Source organism: Phymastichus coffea, unplaced genomic scaffold, assembly GCF_024137745.1.
Source record: "Phymastichus coffea isolate CEN01 unplaced genomic scaffold, Cenicafe_Pcof_1.1 PCOF00017, whole genome shotgun sequence".
NCBI lineage: Eukaryota > Metazoa > Arthropoda > Insecta > Hymenoptera > Eulophidae > Phymastichus > Phymastichus coffea.
Genome location: NW_026706828.1, coordinates 1,434,434 through 1,456,692, shown reverse-complemented (window position 1 = coordinate 1,456,692; position 22,259 = coordinate 1,434,434). Strand labels below are relative to the sequence as shown.

General features: G+C 34.8%; 1 protein-coding gene across 1 annotated transcript in view; it reads left to right on the top strand.

The window, feature by feature from the left end:
• Positions 1–22,259, top strand: part of LOC131675185 (ATP-dependent zinc metalloprotease YME1L) — a 173,688-nt gene that overhangs the window by 40,111 nt on the left and 111,318 nt on the right. The window contains exons 5-9 of the mRNA XM_058954076.1: positions 20,930–21,024; positions 21,092–21,335; positions 21,402–21,534; positions 21,622–21,859; positions 21,953–22,195. Coding sequence (XP_058810059.1) covers positions 20,930–21,024; positions 21,092–21,335; positions 21,402–21,534; positions 21,622–21,859; positions 21,953–22,195 — 953 coding nt within the window. The remainder of the gene's footprint in view (positions 1–20,929; positions 21,025–21,091; positions 21,336–21,401; positions 21,535–21,621; positions 21,860–21,952; positions 22,196–22,259) is intronic.

The window sequence follows — 22,259 nt, the reverse complement described above, 5'->3', positions numbered from 1 at the left end:
ACTTATATTTTTTACGCCATTTACGAATATCGGCGGTACTCTTAAAGACGGTTTACTGTTGACATTGTTGGGAGATAAGGTTTTCAGATTCGGCTCAGTTTGACTTTCTTGTTCGAGAACGTTAAAGATATTGCTTATGTCCACTGGTTTTGTATTTGACTCTTTCAGCCAGTAATCGCTTAAACTTGATTGTCTTCTCTTAAACTCTGATTTCACGAGGGCTACTTCTGATCCTTTTGATGCTTACGGTTTTCTATTCGATTGTTTCATCTCTGGGTAATTCTTTCTTGTTATTAATTTTGTGTTGAGAGAGGTATTGCTGTTGGGTTACAGCCATGACGGCTATTTTTTATCTTGTCTGTTAACTAATTTGTTGTTTTCTATTGCTCTTGTGATACTCAATTTAGATGAACTTTGTTTATATTTATAATATTAAACTGTCACTTAACATAGACAAAACTATATACGTGAAATTCGGTACCCAGAAACATGAATATAAATGTACAATGCAATACATGATAAGATGTATTTATCACACAGACTATACAGGGTGTCCCATTTTAATTTACCACCCCCTAAAACAGGTTAATAATTTGCTCTGAGAAAAAAATGTTTCAAATAAAATTTGTTGGGTTCCAAGGGGGGCATCTTTTGGCTATTTCAGCTGCGACCTTGAACATGACCTTCAAGGTCATTTGAAAGTCAAGACCAAATTTTCATATGAAATGTGCATATTTTATGGCGGATTCGGATTCTACTAAAAAAGAGAAACACTTTTTGTCTGAATCATTTTTTGATCATCAATAGGTAGGTAGCTCTCGCTTTAACTGAAAAGAGAATTTGTTCTAGAAATAAGATGTTTTAGATGAATGTTACTAGCTTCAAACAAAGACAGAGGTATCCTTTGGATCACTTAAGGCAAGACCTTCACGTCCAACCACTTAAGGCAAGACCCCTTCGTTCAGCTAGTCACGGAAATTTCAATGTCTCAAGTGCTCTATCAATTGCCCATTTTGTTGAATGCACATTTGTATTCTCTGCCGAAAAATTCTTTGGACATCTATTAATGTTTGTGGGGTTAACGCCTGGAATGCTGCAACAATTCTCTCCATCATATTTTGTGCCGTCGTCGGGGCTTCCGCATAAACTCTCTGCTTCACGGCCCCCCCACAGAAAGAAGTTCAATAGGGTCAAATCTGGCGATCGCGCAGGGAATTCACAGATTGGACTACCAATTCCAATCCAACTATTTGGGTATGTCGCGTTCAGAAATCTCCTGACAAGTAGTCGACGATGAGCGGGAGCACCATCTTGCTGGAACCACATGTCTCGCCTTATTTCTAGCGGAATGTTTTCGAGAAGAGGTGGAATTTGGTTCTCGAGAATATCTAAATAAAGCTCGCCGTTTAAATTACGGTCATAAAAAATTGGACCCACAACGTATTCCCCAACTATGCCCGCCCAAACATTAATTGACCACCGTCTTTGTGTACGGTGATCTCGCTGCCAATGTTGATTTTCTTCTGCATAATAATGCGCGTTATAAAGATTAACTCCTCCCATATTGTCGAACTTTGCCTCGTCTGTAAAGAGAGTCCGATCAAAGAAAAATGCATCTATGCGCATTCGTGTTTCCGCCCATTGACAGAATCTAAGTCGTCTGGCAGGATCACCAGGCTCAATGGCATGTGTAAGATGCAAGTGATATGGATGAAATCTAAAATGACGCAAACCACGGGAAACTGTTGATCTGGGTACTCCATGCATTCGCTGAATTTGTCGCGTCGAAATATGAGGATCCTCGGCAATTACAGCACGAACCCCAAGCGCAATATGCTCTCTTGGGCCCGTCCGTCGCCTCTTCCTTCTTAAGTTACCTCCTTGAGCTCTTATCGTTAGAAGTTTAATATTCCTCCTGGTAGGATGATGAGCGTCCGGATACCTTTCAGCGTACAGCCTCGCTGCAGCCTTGTAATTGTCGTGACATTCTCCCAGAATCATGATCATGTTAACTATTTCTACTGGCGTGTAGTCAGCCATTATCTGTTTTAGGGAATATTTAATCTTAAAATAATAATTTAATTTTTATTTAATCTGAAATTCAGAAAGTCAATGAAAACCTAATGATGAGAAGCTTTGAGGAGCTGTAAGAATTTACAAGCCTTACCAATAGAACGATAACGAAGCAAAAAAATGTCTTTTAGCGAGAAATAAAGCATTTACGAGAAAAATATTCTAATTCTAATATTCTAATTCCTCGGATAAAATGTAATGGTTACCTGTAAATAAACATTTGACCTTCAAAAAATCTTGATGACCTTCAAATGACATTGATGGCTCTTAAGCAAGTTCGTGGTGAAGGTCACTACAGTATGTCCCTCATTGAATCTAGTAACATTCATCAAAATCATTCTTAACTGTGGGAAAAATTCTAACCTCAGTTTAAGGTAGAGATATCTAGTGATTTTTTCTACTTTTTTAAAGCCGTTTACAACAAAAATTTGGGATTTTTTCAAAAAATGATTCATACAAAAAGTGCTTCTCTTTTTTAGTAGAATCCGAATCCGCCATAAAATATGCACATTTCATATGAAAATTTGGTCTTGACTTTCAAATGACCTTGAAGGTCATGTTCAAGGTCGCAGCTGAAATAGCCAAAAGATGCCCCCCTTCGAACCCAACAAATTTTATTTGAAACATTTTTTTCTCAGAGCAAATTATTAACTTGTTTTAGGGGGTGGTAAATTAAAATGGGACACCCTGTATATATACAATAAAACAAAATATTCAACTTTTATTTTTTACAAGAGTCATGCCCACTGAGACTCTTAACCTTTAGAGGGCCGGAGAATCAATATATTGACGCTACCCCCGATTGACACTTTCCCTATGATCAATCAATGATATGAGATACCTTTTATACCAGTTTTCTGAGGGGGATAATATGCCTCTTGAAATCTTTAAAGGTTAATACTTATTTATTATGCATTTTTTCATCGTATTATTTCCTATAGTATCATTGTATGGGGAGAAGCTTACGAGTATGCTAGTAGAATTAAAATAATATAAAATTTATAATCAGTGATACGAAAATTAATAAATAAAAATTATTTCATAATAGAGAAAAACCTTCTTAATATTTATGAAATTTTTACCACTGAAGCACTGCTATATCATTATAATGAAATGCTAGAAATCTATTGATATAAAGCAAAGAAACTCGAAGAAATTGTATACAAATACCAAAAAGATCATTAAAAATTAGCACAACAAATAACTACATAAGGGCTACAATATGTTATAATAAATTACCTCACACTTTTAAAGCATTAAAGAACCATAAAGGTAAAAAAACAAAAATAAGGAAATAGATAACAGAGAATTACATATAAATTATTATAGATCAATTCAAGATATATGCTAGTGCATATGATACTACAAAACGATTATCAATTTCATAATTTGTAACGGGGGAGGTTATCTGAAAAAATGAGAAATTTATTGAAGCGCAAACTCCCACGATGCAGAGCTAACCGCTGCTTCGTTAAACACGTATAGTTGTACGTGTATTCGCCTTTACATCAGATGATTTCGCTTATGTATCTTCTATCCAACAGAGTTGAACTCACCTTACGTCACCTCACCTCTACTCAATCTGCTGCGCTGCTTCGCTCTCTTATCGGATGCAATTTGCTGCTGCTAATCTGTGCCACTGCTTCCTATTGCTGCGATCACTCCGTTACACTTTCGCACGTAAAATTGTCCCAAAAAACTTTAATAACGGCGAAGCACAGTGCAAAATTAGATTCGGCGGTAATGTCGCGTAAACAGCTGAAGCGTAACTACTTATTTAAATGCTTGTGCGCCCCCTCTCTCTTTCTCAATTGTTCGTACTAACGCGCGAGTTACAGAATCCCGAACGGATCGATTAATTGAATCGACTACCGTTGTAAATTATTTGAACGTTTATATTTTTTGCCATCGTTTCTTTTACGATATGAAACGTTCCCATGAGCATCAATGATTGTTTCTTCCTGATATTGTTTAGGATAATTTTTTGAGCAATTTCCATCGACTAAACACCAATCAGCGCATGGCCCATGTATCATATTGTTTATAATAATTTCATAGATCGGGAAATAATTGTAGATCAGGTATTTCTGCAGAAATATACTTATCGATTACATGAACAGAATTCATTCTATTTCTGCGAGGTAAATTGAATAAACAATGGCAATCTAGTAATTCTCGTTTTTAGAATTCAATCACGCATACGTATGAATCAACTAAAAATGTTGGAATAATCATCAACTCAAAATGAACAGATTAAAATTGTCTTTGACTACAATAAGGTTTGTTACGTACGTTGTTCGCGAAATTCTACTTTTATTGTCTTTACGCATCAAATTTCTATGCCGTCCTAATGAACTAAATAGATATAATAATGGATAGATCCATGGTTTAACATTAGGATTTATAGAGCTTACTCTTTCCAATTGTTTTGTACTTTTGTTTTTTACAACCACGTACGCATCAGGAATTTTTTCATCTGCAGTGGTAGAAAAGATTACAGCTACTTCATTTGGTCGTTGTGAATTATTGCGACGCTTGTCTAAATTCTCTTTCAATGAAAATAATAATTGTAATTCTTGCGCTAAACCGTTATTTATCTTTTTTAATTCTTCGCCCATCATTTCATTCAATTTCGTGAAAACATTGTGATTACGTACTGTTCTTTCTATAAGTTGTATTATATCTTGATTTAATTCGTTATTAAACATTATTTTATTTTTTATTGTTTCATTAGGATCTATTGTCTAAAGTTGTCCGTATGTTGGTTATCATTATTTTCTGGGTGTAATGCAGTATTTATTTGATAATAAATATGTCCTTGTAATTTAAAGCAATATGGACCTGGTTTTCTATTATTGAAATTCAGAATATTGACTTTAAATAATGCAAAAGAAAATATATTATTATAAACTCTAATATTTATAAAAAATTGCTAAGATAATTCATGTTCTGAATTAAATAAAGTTTTCAATTCATGATCATTCATTGTTACATTACCATGACTGCAACAATCATTAAAAGAATTTAGATTTATTTTGTTAGATATTCTCTCCAAGGAAATATTTAGTTTCACAGTGGTACCATTTAATATCCATTTTTCGAAGATGATTTTTAACTATAGCTTGATGTAGATCATTGTGATTGCTATTCACAGTAATAATATAATTATGATGTTGATAGATATTAATTATACTGTGCAACGGCAGTCGATTCAATTAATCGATACGTTCACGATTCTATTACTCGCGTGTTAGTTCGAACGATTAAGAGAGAGAAAGGGCACGCGAGAGTTTGAAATAGGCAGTTAAGCCTCAGCTGCTTTCGCGATTATACCGCCTAAATTTTTGCACTATGTTTCACCGTTAAAAGATTCCTGGGACTACTTTGATACGTGTGTGCGTGAGTTGCAAGGAAGTAGCAATAGCAGCATTTTGGTAGCAGCATTTTTGGTAGCAGCAACAGTATTGCAGATAGCAACAGATTCGAGAGCGAGGCAGCCAGCTGATTGATCCGAGGAGTAGATTTCTTCGCTTCAACAATTACGGCTGATCATCGTAATTGCACCGCAGGGTAGGTGAACCTCCCTTTATTGTTGCGTAACAAAATACGTTCAAAAGTATTTTGTCAATCGCGATCTTGAATCTTTTTGTATTCGCGCCGAGTGTTAGTTTTCGCGGTAATTTTCGAATTCTCTCTCTTTCTCACCGAAAATTAATAATTAATTGTAAATCCTATTCGCCTACGTTAGTCTTTCAGCCCATAGAAGACTGTAGTTTTTATTGATTAAACTTAGTTATTTTTATTCGCCGTTTATGTCATTTCATTTCCTATTAGCTTAACCGATTTATAAAGACTTAGGTTTTAATCCGATTTCATCTAGGGGATTAAGCGGATTAGGCATAAATTCAGTCTCACCTAAGATAGATCGAGTGTCACAAGGCAAGTGACTTAAGGTGAGCTCAACTCAGTTGGAAAGAAGACATTGAAACGAAATCATCTGACGTAAAGGCGAATACACGTATAACTATACGTGCTTAACGGAGCCCCGGTTAGCTCTGCATCGTGGGATTTTGTGCTTAAATAAATTTCCCATTTTTGTTAGATAATCTTCACCCCCGTTACAACTGGTAGGCATATTTATATCATATAATTGTTGTATAGTATTGCTTATTCCTTGATTAATATTTGATATAGAATTATGATTTTTATTCTGCCTTCTCACATTAATGTGGGCTTCTACATTTACGAGGGTCGTTTGAAAAGTCCGTGCAAAGTCAGAGAGATGGCGCTACTAGTGCGTATCAAGGTTATTTTCAGTTAGTGGCATATCTTGGAAGAGCATGCACCAAGTTTCAGCCAGATCGGCTAATTACTTTGCGTTTTACATTCGTTTCAATCAAAGAAATCGAGTGGTTGTAAAAAAATGGACGAAAAAGAATTTCGTGTATTGATTAAACATTACTTTATCAAAGGCAAAACGCCTCAGAAGATTAAACAGAAGCTTGATAAACATTATGGTGATTGTGCACCTTCGATTAGAATGGTTTATAAGTGGTTTCAAAATTTTCGGAGTGGCCATATGAGCACAAAAGACGCTGAACGTTCTGGACGCCTTGTTGAGGTTACCACTTCAGAAATCATTGATAAAATCCATGATATGGTGATGGCTGACAGAAGAGTAAAGGTGCGTGAGATTGCTAGTACTGTAGGCATCTCGAGCGAACGGGTACATAATATTTTGCACCAACATTTGGACATGAAAAAGCTATCCGTTAGATGGGTGCCGCGATTGCTCACGATTGACCAAAAACGATATCGTGTGAAGTGTTGCAAGAATGGTTTGCAGCTGTTCCAGCAAAATCCGCAAGACTTTAAGCGTCGTTTCATCACTGTAGATGAATCATGGATACATCACTACACTCCTGAGACTAAAGAACAGTCTAAACAATGGGTTACCAAGGGGGAATCTGCTCCGAAAAAGGCGAAGACAATTCCTTCCGCTGGAAAGGTTATGGCGACTGTCTTTTGAGATTCGCAAGGAATAATCTTCATCGACTATCTAGAAAAGGGTAAAACCATTACAGGCGAATATTATTTATCGTTATTGGATCGTATAAAAACCGAGTTGCTAGAAAAACGTCCACGATTGGTCCACAAAAAAGTCCTCTTCCACCACGACAATGCGCCAGCTCACGCCTCAGCAGTTGTGGCCGCAAAACTGATGGAGATAGGGATTCAACTCGTTTCACATCCCCCCCTATTCTCCAGACTTGGCTCCGTCGGACTACTATTTGTTCCCTAATATGAAAAAATGGCTGGCGGGTTTTATTCAAACGAGGAGGTGATTGCAGAAACGAATGCCTATTTTACAGACTTGGACAAGTCCTATTATTTGGAAGGGATTAACAAACTAGAGCAGCGTTGGATGAAGTGTATAAGCCTAAAAGGAGACTATGTTGAAAAATAAAAAAGATTTATTAAAAAAATCAAGCAGTTTTTATTTTTGCATGGACTTTTCAAACGACCCTCGTACTACTAACAAGATATCGTACAAACTTTCAGCTCGATTCATTAAGTCGTTTTTCTGTAAGCGTTGGTTGAACAAAATGTTATTGGTTTATTTGAAAAATGGAAAAAACAGAGTTTCGAGCGGTGATAACTGTTGCACTTTTATTACTTCCTGGTAACTGTTGATCGTGTAATGCATTTTTTTGTAAGTTATTAGCAATGTTTTGCTGTCCATTAAACGATACCATACTATGATTTATCATTTCATTCTTTTTTCTCTTTCTACAATTCGCTTGGTACTATTAGTTTTATTTTAAACGTCTTTTTTTTATTTCTTCTTCTTCATTTGTTCTTACAATTCTTTTTCGCCCCATTATTTTTATCTCAAATTATATATCAAAGAAATCACCAAAAATAGTATCATTTAACAAATTTCATTTGATTGTGCAATGTGAAATAATATGTCATATAATATTCGTTATTCACGTATAATATTCGATCTGAAATATACTCATATACTGTATAGTAAACTCAATAAAATTTGTCAATATTAAATCAATTTGAGATTATATTTAAATGTTATTCTCAGTTGGGCATATTCAAGATGATATTTCAAAAGTACATAGTATGATTAATCAATTTATTGATGATAGTAAATTAATACGTTCATACATGTTCATAATCAATATACTTAAAGTTGGAAGTACTTATATACGTAACTTTATACGTGAAAATGAAGATGTTAGAGGCGTAATTTTTTCACAAAAAATGTAGATCAGCTTCAATTGTATCAAATGTGTGTGTAAGTATATCATAAGTCATTGAGTGTCTTTCACATTTCTAATATGTGATGGACCAAGTATAAGTTTTTATTTCTTAATTTTGCTTATTCGTTTAATTTTCAGTGAGTTGGTCGGTATTGTAGATAACATGGAAATGAAGAATGCTGTACTTTAATTCACAGTGACCAATTGAACTGGAATCATTATACAGATGAATGTTTAGGAAGAAGATGTAAAACCAAATGTGAAGCCATTTATCACCCTGGTGGCATCGTTCATCTGGATGATCTTACAGTGACATTGAAAAATTCCAATTCGAATCTGAGCCACAGCAATATAAAGTATGATTTGACTTTTGGGATGAATAGTTCTATCCATGTTATTCGAGATACACAATGTTATGTTTCTTCAGACAGTTATCTAGACATTCTTGTCATTTCTATAGTAAATTCTGTTTAACACTGTGGATTAATCACTGTTGAAGCTTGGATTAAGCAGAAAATTGCAGAAGAATCGTTGCAGAGTTGTGCAATCAACAAGGGATATTTATCCGATTGCAGAAAATATAAGCTGGACATACGTATGTCACAGGTATGCGACATGTCAAAGTTCAATATTAGGGCACATGTTAAGGTAACATAGACAATGAAAGATGCTGTCCATCTATATCTTGTAATTTCATTCAAATCTGACATCATATTAGCTACGAAATGAAAAAAATTAGGGAAATTTTAGAAAGACACAAATATGCCAAAGCGGGTTTTGGCCGACGCAAGAAATTCTTGAGCAAAAAAATCCTATTAATATTTATTTAGTTATTTTAAATGGAAAAACATTTTCTTTGTTTCAATCTTTAGTCAATTTCTGTCTTCAAAAATATGCTTGTGTATTATCAAATGTTTAGTTCTATCAAGAATATTTAGTTAAATCATAAATATTATGTATTAGTTCGTTTGTCAAAGTGTATTTTGCCAAGAAACCACATTGTTACTCGCAGTCTACTTTTAATGTTTACTATAGTTATTTTTCTGTATTTATTTATACAGAACGCTAAATATATTTGAGTCTTTATCAGTATATTCGAAATATATAATCAATCTCAATTATTTGTTGCAAACCACTTTTCTGTCTTCTCTGACTTGAAAAGTAGGGATATATTAATATCTGTATGACTTAATATCTGTATTAGTAATGGCAACAGAAAAGTCAATTAATGTGTTCTTATTGATAAGTCTGCATAAATATATTTTTTAGTAGTTAATCTCTTCCTTCAAATGTATTTCATCAAATGTCTAGTTTAATCATGTAATTTATATGTGTATGAGTTTTATACGTTGTAACGACAAATCATCAAAGCAATAAAGCTTATCCATTCAATTTTATCCTTATTTTATTTATTAGCAGATATCAAAGAAGATATACATGTCTTCATGCTTCTTAAAGTAAAGATATATATATATACAGGGTGATCCATTTTAATCGCTACACCTGGATTTTTCGAATTCCAAGACAGATAGGAAAAAATGGTTCAGACAAAAGTTGTAGGGGACGAAGGGGGCCAAACAATGGTCCTAACAAATTTGACCTTGAACTTTACATTCAAGGTTATTTCAAGGTCAAGTGGTTTTTTTGAATAGGAATACCTTTTTTTGACCCCGGATTCGGAAAGAGCGGAAAATTTCACGTTCAAAACCATATTGAGACATTTTATTCACGGTCATTTCAAGGTCAAATCAATGTCAAACTCCGAAAAATTCATTTTAAGTCGTTTTTCCACGAGTCACAGACTTATGTGGTTCAAATTGATCGTTGATTTAAAACGGAAACCCATACACCCAAAACTTTCACATCCTAGTAAACAAAAATCGAACTTGCACATCCGAACCCTATTCTCTTCATAGCCTCACATGCTAAACTGTTACACCAGACATCCCCCAGTCCCACACATCTCTATCCCATGTATGATGTTTGTTTAACGGAAACTTCATGATCATTGAAGCTTCTGTTGTAAATGTGTCAACCTTACGTTTAGCGCTACCCAGAAACAACGACGTGGACGTAGTAAGGACTGTTTCCTTTGGGGTGCTTGAGTGAGTCCCCGTGCCTCTCACTGTTCAGGGTGCTTAATTAAAGTGAGTCCCTTCGCCTCTCACTGTTCAGGGTGCTTGATTTAAGTGAGTCCCCGTGCCTCTCTCTGTTCAGGGTGCTTGATTTAAGTGAGTCCCTTCGCCTCTCACTTATGTGTTTATCTAGCCTCGAAGCAAATGTTCGAAATTACGACCATTTGCTTCCAGGCACATAGTCAAACGCCTTTGGAAGTGTCGAACGGTGTTTAGCAAAGATTGCCTTGGAATGGCATCGCAAGCTCTACGAATTCTGTCCATCATGTCTAATCTTGTGGTGGGCCTTTCCGCAAAAACGGCATTTTTTAAGTATCCCCATAAGTAAAAATCTGGTGATGTAACCCCGGGTGAGCAAGCAGGTCATTCAACCGGACCACCTCGACCAATCCATCTGTTACCGTACTGATTATTCAAAAAAGTCCTGACAATTCGAGCGAAATGTGGTGCTGCGCCGTCCTGCTGGAGCCACATTCTCCGTCGCGTTTCTAAGTCAACATCTTCCATCAATACATCTCTTATTAGCGTTAAATACGTGTGTTGATTAACATTTTCTTCGAAAAAGTAAGGGCCAATCAAGTATCCATTAATAATCCCACACCATACCATAATACTCCAACGTCTTTGATGGTTTACAGTTCTGACCCAATGAGGATTAACATCAGACCAGTAATGACAATTATGTCTATTCAATTCCCCATCACTTTGAAATTTTGCCTCATCAGAAAAAAGAACAAAATTAAAAAAGTCTGGATCATTTTCTATCATTTGTAAAGCCCATTGGCAAAACACAATACGCTGTTGAAAATGAGCAAACTGTAGCTCTTGGACCAGAGTAATATGATATGCATGATATCTAAGCACCTTCATAATTCTAAAAAATGTACTTTTTGGAATACCGATTTTCCTTTCGACTCAACGAGCGCTTATCTGTGGGTAAGATAAATTATTGCCAGAATAGTCACAATCCGATTATCATTTTCATCATATTAATGGCGCCCACGTTGACGAACCATGTGTCCACCACGAGCTCTTTGAGTTAAACGTCTTATAGCCATAGCTTCGGGATGTCGTCTGTCTTGATAGCGTTCAGCATAAATTCTTGCCGCAGCACGATAATTATTTCGGCTTTCTCCTAAAGCCAACGTCATGTCAACGATCTCGTTGGGCGCGTAGTCAGCCATTTCAGAGGCAGCTATTAATTATTATTAAATTTGAATAGTGAAATGGTATAAAAAATAATAATAATTATAATATTCACCCGTATACGGTCGCGACCAAAAAAGAAAAATGTTCCTAGATTACGGTAACTTTATCTGACTAAGTGTATTTGCCACAAGTGTTCCGATTGTCACATTTTTGTAATTGTAAGTTTTATAATAAAGTAATAATCATTAAATTATTTCTAATTTGAATTGCACATAATACTAAAACTTGCTTTTATTTTAAATATTGTGAATTATTTCCGTTCAAACTTAAAAAATACTAATATTGATAATGTAATCATTAAAAGCACATTTACAAATAAATTCTGTTCAGTCAAAGATTCTTGTAATAATATCTGAACTGCTGACCGATTTTAATATTTTCCGCACATTTTTAATATTAAACTTTATTTTTGATACACTGCCGTCCATATTTATTTGCCCACCCAGAGAAAAAATTACATAAAATTAAAAGTTTTGTTACTAAGGAAGTATTCACCCTATCGCAGCCTCCGGGAGCTCATTTTGTAGGTTCTGGCGAGTACTTTAAGATACATGTCCTCCCGAATCGATTAATAATTTTTTTCCATGTTTTATCAAGACATAAAGGTAAGTAAAAAATCAAAAATTTTTTGCCCACTTTTAAGTCCGAACATTTTTATGGGAAAAATTTCCACGATAAATCTAAAAGGAGTATTTCGAAGCTTGTTCGAAGAGCTTTCGAATGCGAGGTAGCAGGATGTTTTTTCATAATTAGCTTAAAAGTTACAGACGTTTGAAAGAAAAAAAAACACTTTTTTTCGAGAATTATTATTTTGGTACCATCTACTCGCATGGAAAAACTTTACTCGGAAAAAACGTGTAATTTGTAGCGTAGAATCAACCTAAATTTTCTCAGATTTATTTCGTAAAATTTTTTTTCCTACATTTTGGAGTCGATTATTGTACGACTTTGTGGTATTCCATGAATGAAAAAATCGTTATTTTTATTTTCTACGGTTTTTCAATTCTTTGAAGCCGAAAGCAATCTAGGAATTTTCATAAATACAGCAAGAAAATTATCACAAAAGGTTTTTATCATCTCTAAATTACAAAGTATAAGTAATATAAAATCATATCCAATGAATCAACAACGTTGAATTCTTTCGGAATCATAAAAATAAGATAGACTCTAAGAATTGGTCACTTCACTTCAAGCGTAATTCAGCTTTGTTTATAAACATACGATGACACCGTGATACTCTAGGTAAACTCAGTTAATAAACTGCCAGTTCATTCATACAATCTCTTTAGTCGCCAGCATGGGAAAAACTGCGAATTTATCAATAGAGAGCCGTAGTGAGATCGTGGATCTTCACAAAATCGGAAAGAGCAATAGGGATATAGCTAAAACGCTCAAGTTATCACGGCGTACGGTTGATTATAACGTAAAAAAGTTTTTAAAATTTGGCACAGTGACCACAAGAAAAAATGCAGGCAGACCGAGGAAAACGACGAAGAAACAAGATGATAATATAGTTCACTTGAGTACTCGAAATCGCCGCCTAACAGCTGTAGAATTATCATCAGAAGTAAGTAAAAGTATTGGTAAATCGATTAGTGTCACTACAGTCAAACGAAGGCTCGCAGAAAAAGGGCTTCATGGAAGAATAGCAGTCAAAAAACCACTTTTAAGAAAAGTAAATGTGGCTAAGAGATTGAAATGGGCCAAAGAGCATAAGGATTGGACTGTGAACGATTGGAGGAAAGTATTGTGGAGTGACGAATCGAAATTTGAAGTTTTTGGTTCAAAAAGAAAAGTTTATGTTAGGAGGCGCAAGAATGAGAGTCATTCTCGGGAGTGCATTGTACCTTCTGTCAAACACGGTGGAGGATCTGTGATGGTTTGGGGATGTTTTGGAGGGTCCAGAGTAGGGGATTGCATCCGAATTGAAGGAATATTAAATAAAGAAAAATACAAAAGTATACTTCAAAGGAACGTAGTGCCTTCTGGAAGACGTCTGCTCGGTCCCAATTTTATTTTCCAACAGGACAATGATCCGAAACATACCTCGAACATTTGTAAAAATTATTTGGAGAGCTTGCAGAACCGGCAAATACTACAAGTCATGACATGGCCTCCTCAATCACCTGATCTGAATCCTATTGAATTATTATGGGAAGAACTCGACCGAGCAGTACGGAAAATTTGCCCTACGTCTAGAGAACATTTATGGACGATCCTGCAAGAAGAATGGAAAAAGATTCCAGCTTCCACCTTGGAAAATTTGATCCTGAGAATGCCAAGAATCTGCAAAGCAGTTATCAAGAACAAAGGTTGGCATTTTGATGAAAAAAACATTTAATTACAGTATTATAATTTTATAGTTCAATCAAATTCAAATAGATAATTTTTTGTGAGATTCTCATACTGTTATGTTATTAGGAGTGACTTGACTGTTTAGATGTTTCTCTTAATATTTATATATACATATATATATTATTATTATTACTATTATTATTATTACTACCAAGAAACATGAATTTCTAAAGCTATCAAAACGTATGGATTGATAATTTATTTATTTATTATATTTATTTCGATAATGGACTAATAAAAACTGAATATTTGATATTTTCTATACTATTGATTTTTTTATTGTTCCTTGTTAAGAAAATAATCATTTCAATCTATAATAAAGTATTCCAGTTATTACAGAATACCACAAAGTCGTACAATAATCGACTCCAAAATGTAGGAAAAAAAATTTTACGAAATAAATCTGAGAAAATTTAGGTTGATTCTACGCTACAAATTACACGTTTTTTCCGAGTAAAGTTTTTCCATGCGAGTAGATGGTACCAAAATAATAATTCTCGAAAAAAAGTGTTTTTTTTTCTTTCAAACGTCTGTAACTTTTAAGCTAATTATGAAAAAACATCCTGTTACCTCGCATTCGAAAGCTCTTCGAACAAGCTTCGAAATACTCCTTTTAGATTTATCGTGGAAATTTTTCCCATAAAAATGTTCGGACTTAAAAGTGGGCAAAAAATTTTTGATTTTTTACTTACCTTTATGTCTTGATAAAACATGGAAAAAAATTATTAATCGATTCGGGAGGACATGTATCTTAAAGTACTCGCCAGAACCTACAAAATGAGCTCCCGGAGGCTTCGATAGGGTGAATACTTCCTTAGTAACAAAACTTTTAATTTTATGTAATTTTTTCTCTGGGTGGGCAAATAAATATGGACGGCAGTGTAGTTTGATTCTAGAAAAAATAGCTTTGATGCTTTTTGTACAAAAAAGAAATGTTGCATATTTATTGTTTCGAAAGTTATGACTATTCTTTTTACACAATCACATTATTTACAGCTCATATCTTCAATTTTCTCATAACTTTCGAAAAAATAAATAAAGATACAACATTTCTGTTTTTTACAAAAAGCATCAAATTAGTTTTTTATAAAATTTACAATTAATAAAGTGTGACAAACGTTTTTCTTTTTTAGTCGCAACCACATAGAGGCGAATATTATAATTATTAATATTTTTGATACCATTTTACTATTTAAATTTAATAGTAATTAATGGCTGGCTCTTAAATGGTTGACTATCAGCCTAAAAAGATTATTGACACGACATTACTTTTAGGAGAAAGCTGAAGTAATTATCGTGGTGCGACAATCGGAAATCAGTATTTCAAGGTAGGGGCGAAGGGACTCACTTAAATCAAGCACGCCGTACAGTGTGAGGCGAAGGGACTTACTTTAATTAAGTGATGTAACTAAATCTACGATCAGGTTGAACCACTTAAGCCTGTGACTCGTGGAAAAACGACTTAAAATGGATTTTTCGGAGTTTGACCTTGATTTGACCTTGAAATGACCGTGAAAAAAATGTCTCAATATGGTTTTGAACGTGAAATTTTCCGCTCTTTCCGAATCCGGGGTCAAAAATAGGTATTCCTATTCAAAAAAACCACTTGACCTTGAAATAACCTTGAATGTAAAGTTCAAGGTCAAATTTGTTAGGACCATTGTTTGGCCCCCTTCGTCCCCTACAACTTTTGTCTGAACCATTTTTTCCTATCTGTCTTGGAATTCGAAAAATCCAGGTGTAGCGATTAAAATGGGTCACCTGTATATATATATATATATATATATATATATATATGTGTGTGTGTGTGTGTGTGTATATATAAGGGAAGATTCTTGCTGATAGAAATGGTGAACGAACAATTCACATTAATATCAATCCATTATTGATTCAGATTATTCGGATCTACTATTTCAATATCATTGGGATTGTCTATTTCCATTTGAGCATCCATTATGGTACGTAAAAGTCGAAGCGATGGATAATGAACGTTTCCGTGGTGTTTTGCGTATCCAAGGTACCAGATAACAGCAGCTACGTGACCACAGGTACCCAAAGTTCGAGCTCCTGCTTTGCAAGTACAATAATATCCGTCTATATCGTTATTTTCTTCTTCAGCGCCGTATTCTGGATTAAAAGCAATCCATAATTAATGTTTAGTAGCATTTCTGAAACGGGAAAGAAACCTGACTCTTATAAATCCTATTTCGTTCGTATTTAAGTCGATTTGGAAAGTCATGTCTTCTTGTTCACCGTCTTCCTGATCGGCTCTTAAAGAACTGTCTTGTATATAAGAAGGTGCTAAGTTAACTTGATATGTTCCATATGTCAGAGAATGTAAATCATCTACAGTTAATTCGGGAAATAACGGAACATGCTCTGGAGTAAGCAGAACCCAGCGCGCTCTTCTTTGTCTTAGATTTTCAGCCTCTACTCTAGCCTGTACTACATTTTCTTCTTCTGCTCGATGAAGCATTTGGTTGGCTAAATCTACGTCTGCGTTTGGCATTGTTATAGGCCCATAGTACTTATTTATAATTGCACCAGCAATGCAAAGAAAGTCAGACAAGTTTGCAGCATGAGACGTTGGTACAGTATTTGAAAATATTTTAAAAATACTTTTCAAGTGATCATTTCGTGCTTCAACAATCCACCTGGTTTTAGTAATTAAACGTGAAGCATTTGCTTCTTCAGTTCGAAACTGATTTTTGTTGCGATCTATCAATGGTGGCATCTTCGTAATGAGACCTATTTCTTGTAAATTGGTTTGCAAAAGGTGTGACATGTCTTTCTATGTATTCGTTCCTGGTAATAGCTTCAAATCCAATATTTTCGAGACAAAATCTATTTGATAATGATTGTCTGACTGTACTTATTGCCATGCTTGTAGCCTGCCTCGAAGTATAACGAAACATTACACATAAAAATTCGTCACTAAGACCTTGAGTTAACTTGCATAAAAAACAGAGAAGACCCTTTTTGCTAATATACCTGTATCCTCCTGGTATAAGTACTGGATCACAATAAGAAAATAGATCATTAAAATCAACTTTAGTTATAGAATAAAGCGTGCGAAACTCTTCGTCAGATACGTCGTGCTCATCTGCGTACCTGCGACGATCACCTTGTTCTATTTCTCCACACATACCTTCTAAAAATAATTGCAACTCTTGACTATTTATAATGTATGGCCTATTGATATATCTCAATTCGTCTATCTAAGCTTCTGTCAAAAATTCTCTATCATTCAAATGATTTCTACAACACACATATTTTCTGGGAAAATATATCTTTCTCTTTACGAAAATATGTATCCTACATTCTAATGTCAGTCTGTGGATATCATTATGACCATTACATATAAGGCACGATTGAGAAGAAGTCTGATAAAACATTTAATCTCAAGCATTGAGGATCATTGGCCATAATCTCTATTTCTTGACGCATTGTTACTATACAATTATTACACACGCGAGTATTGGGAGTTATCTCAGCTGGTGGTATACCATTTTCATCGCGTCTTGCAATTGCGATTTCACGTAGAAGAGAATTGTTATCACCACCAATAAATGCAGTAATACGTGGTATCTGACGATTACCACAGACATAACACCGTATTAATGCGCGGAAAGCCATTATTTAGGTGCTTTGATAGGAACTCTCAGAAATAAAACCAAATATCAAAGATTCAACAGGATTTTAAAAAGCTGTACAAAAACAATCACCGCCGTGCAGAGAGTATCTCCAACTATCCTGAAAAGGACTGTCGAAGAGGGAATCACCACCGTGCAGAGAGTATCTCCATCTATCCTGAAAAGGGCTGTCGAAGAGAAAATCACCGCCGTGCAGAGAGTATCTCCAACTATCCTGAAAAGCACTGTCGAAGAGAAAATCACCGCAGTACAGTGAAGATCTCCAACTATCCTGAAAAGGACTGTCGAAGAGAAAATCACCGCCGTGCAGAGAGTATCTCCAACTATCCTGAAAAGGACTGTCGAAGAGAAAATCACCGCAGTACAGTGTAGGTCTCCAACTGCCCTGAACAGGGCTACACATATATATCGTATATATATGATGTTGATAACCCAATAATACACGTATGCGGTTGCCTGGCCGTCGATATGATTTTTTGAGAGATATATGTATGTATATATACATGTCTATATATATGCATACATATATTAATAATTCTTTATTTGTTTGCTGTGTTATTTGTATGGGTGCGCGTATCAACATATGCATACTAAAAGTTGATCACGCAGACGTTACCGGTAATTCAGAAATCCATCATTTGGCCTATATTTGAGGCATCATATCTCGAAACCTAGTCATAGCCGGTCGATGCGCCCATGGAGACTTTTGATCTACATAATGTTGGCTACCTAATCCCAAATTTTGAACCATTTCGACAGAAAGTCCTTTTCCGTAAGGTTTGTGAGGGGTCCTTTATTATTTTCTTCATTTATGCACAGGGATGATCGGGCAAGGGTAAGATTAATTTTAATAACTCAAAAACTGAAATAACTTAATAACCCAATAAACCAACTCCAATAACCAAATAACCAAGTGATTTTTTTAATAAGAACTTTCATTTTTTATCATGGATTCGGAAAGAGCGAGAAATTTTAGGTTCAGGAAACATATTATGTGTGGGTCGTAGTCACCCCCCCCCCTCCTATCCCACCGGGGCAATAATAATAATAATAATAATAATAATAATAATAATAATAATAATAATGATAATAATAACCCAATACCCAAGATAAATAGAAGTTCGATTATCAAGGTCGTTTTTGATTAAATCATTACGTCTGTTCGTGCCACATTTAGTAACGTGAACCAATCTAACCAATGTATGCAAAGACGGAGTGTCCAGTCTATCTAGGCAAGGTGAGAATGCTGAGCCGATTAAGACAAGACGTTGGCTACCCAGCCAATGAAGGTAAGGTATTAATTACCCAGCCAATGAAGACAAGACGATGACTACAGATAGAGTTAAGGCCAAGGTTGTAACACAAACATTTATCTCATAAAATGTTAAAACTACCGCCGTTCAAATTTATGCAGTGTTGAATTCGAAAAAATCAGAGAAAAACGTCCTCACTTGAACATAAAAATACCTCTTTTCAAGACAATGGTCGAGTTCACACGTGTGCAGTTTTGATGGCAAAAATTAACGATTTAAAGTTCGAATTGACCATCCACCATATTCGCCTGATTTGACTCCTAGTGACATTTTCTTATTTCCTAACCTCAAAAAATGGCTTGCCGGACAACGATTCATGTCGAATGAAGAAGTCATCGCCGAAACAAATGCCTATTTTGAGGGTTTTCAGAAATCATATTTTTCTGATGGCTTAAAAAATCTGGAAGGCCGTTTAATAAAATGTATCGACCTTCAAGGAGATTATGTTGAAAAATAAAAACAAAATTACATACGCAAAACTTTTTTTTCCCTTCTTTTTGTAAAGACTTATTGACCCCCCCCCCCGTACGAGGCTCCATCTATGCTGATTATCAATATGACGTACCTAATGAGGGTTTTGGATAGACCAATAATGACTATTATGGCGATTGAGTTGTCCATTACTATGAAATGTAGCTTCGTACGAAAATATTACGTATCTGAAAAATTCAGGATCTTCACGAATCCTTGCTTGTGCCCAATTATAGTATTTGAGTCTGTGGCGGAGATCATCTGGCATCAAAGCTTGAGTAAAAGTTATGTGATACGGATAAAATCTATGAAGCCGCAAAATTCTACCAGCTATAGTTCTTGGGATTCCAGAACGTTTCTGAATTTCACGCAAAAAGATATGATGATCCTAATCAACCGTTGCCAAAACAACGAGAATTCGTGGATCATCGTTGTTCTGTCTCATAATGCGACGATGATTTCTGCGTATTCGTGGTCGACGTCTCTCTCTTCGTTCAATGATTCGGATTCTCACGTGGTTTGGGTACCGAAGTCTCCCTGGGTAATTTTGACGGTCAAGGCCGATATCGTGCTGCAGCAAGATATTACCGTCCAGTCATTTAGTTGGGGAGACAAAATATTATCAGCAAGTTATTGGGTTATTACAATTAATCTTACCCTTGTCCGATCATCCCTGCGCATAAATGAAGAAAATAATCAATTTGACCCCTACATGACTTTACGCTAGGGGGGGGGGGGTGGTTAACCGCATCCGACACATAATACCTTATCTGAACGTAGAATTTCTCGCTCTTTCCGAATCCGGGATCAAAATTATAGATTTCTATTCAAAAAATGACTTTGACCTTCAATTGCCCTTGAAAATAAATCTCAAAGTCAAATCCGAATTCTGGGAAAGGTGTCCCTCATTGTCCCAAACAACTTTTGTCTGAATAAGTTTTTTGTAGAACGCCAACCGTAGAAAATTTCGGGGTGGTTCCTTTAAAATGGGACACCCTGTACTATGTGTTTATGTATATAATATTTTTCATAAAGATTTGAAGAAGTTGAAAATTTCATCATAAAACTTCATCGAAAATTTCGGACTGTTATTTCTGTGGGTTTACTTTCAGAAATTGTACAAATTGAATTTATTTATTGAATAAAAATTAAATTATTTTATCGATTGCGGACTTAAATTTTGGACAATTTTCCTATGTATTTTAGAATAATAAGAAACTTATTAACTTTTGTTAAATAATGATTGACAATTGAATATTTATTTAACAACTATAGTGGCTAATGTTTTTGAAGTTACATCATTCATTGTGTTTATTCGAATCTTATAGGTTCATATCATTTGTTTGCGAAAATTCGATTACATTAATAAATTAATGCAAGAAACAAAAAGAGCTAGATAATGATAGTTTATACAAAATTAAATACTATAAATTTTTACTTTCTAGCTACAACAGGAGGAAGCATGTTCAAAATTCAAATTGGAAATAGATTACAAGTTGATCCCGAAGAAATTAATGTAACATTTAATGATGTTAAAGGAGTAAGTTATAAATCCCTAAATTATAGTTTTATAATTTTAAAAATAAAAACAAACAATTTATGCGCAGGTTGAAGAGGCTAAATCTGAATTGATGGATGTAGTTGAATTTTTAAAAAATCCTGATAAATTCTCAGCTCTTGGCGGAAAACTTCCAAAAGGAGTATTGCTTGTAGGTCCACCTGGAACCGGTAAAACATTATTAGCAAGAGCGGTAGCTGGTGAGGCTGGTGTACCTTTTTTTCATGCTGCAGGACCAGAATTTGACGAGGTACTAGTTGGACAAGGCGCTAGAAGAGTTCGAGATTTATTCAGTTAGTTACTTCATTGTTAATTTATTACTTATTTTCATGCAGATAATTGAATAATCAATTTTTTAGGAGCTGCTAAAGAACGTGCTCCTTGTGTAATATTTATTGATGAAATTGACTCAGTTGGCGCTAAACGTACTAACTCTGCTCTTCATCCATATGCAAATCAAACGATAAATCAACTTCTTTCAGAAATGGATGGGTACTTATAATTTAGTTCATTACTTTTAAATATAGACAATATTATGTGTAATACGATTGTTGAAATAACCTTTACCATTTCATATAGGTTTCATCAAAATGAAGGTGTAATTGTTTTAGGAGCTACAAATAGACGCCAAGATCTTGATAAAGCACTGCTAAGACCTGGTCGTTTCGATACAGAAATAGTGGTCAATAAACCGGATTTTTTAGGACGTAAAGAAATTTTAAATTTATATTTGAACAGGATTTTAACTCATGATGTTAATGCAGATATTTTAGCAAAACGTACTATTGGATTTACGGGTGCAGATATTGAGAATATGGTAATATATGCCTGAAGTTTAACTGAATATTTTTAAGTGTACTACAGAAAACAATTTTATTTATTATTTCATTATTTAATTTACCATTCAAAGATTAATCAAGCAGCATTGCGAGCTGCAATAGAAGGGGCTGAATATGTTACGATGCATCACTTGGAGCGCGCAAGAGATAAAGTAATAATGGGTCCCGAAGGCAAAAGAAAAGTAATAAATGAGGAAGATAATCATATCACAGCTTATCATGAAGCTGGACATGCCTTAGTTTCTTATTATACAAAAGATGCAGTTCCTTTACATAAGGTGACAATTATACCTCGAGGACAATCTCTTGGACATGTAAGCATACAATTTATTAACGATAATCAAATAATTTTATATACAAATTTTTAAATCGTATTTT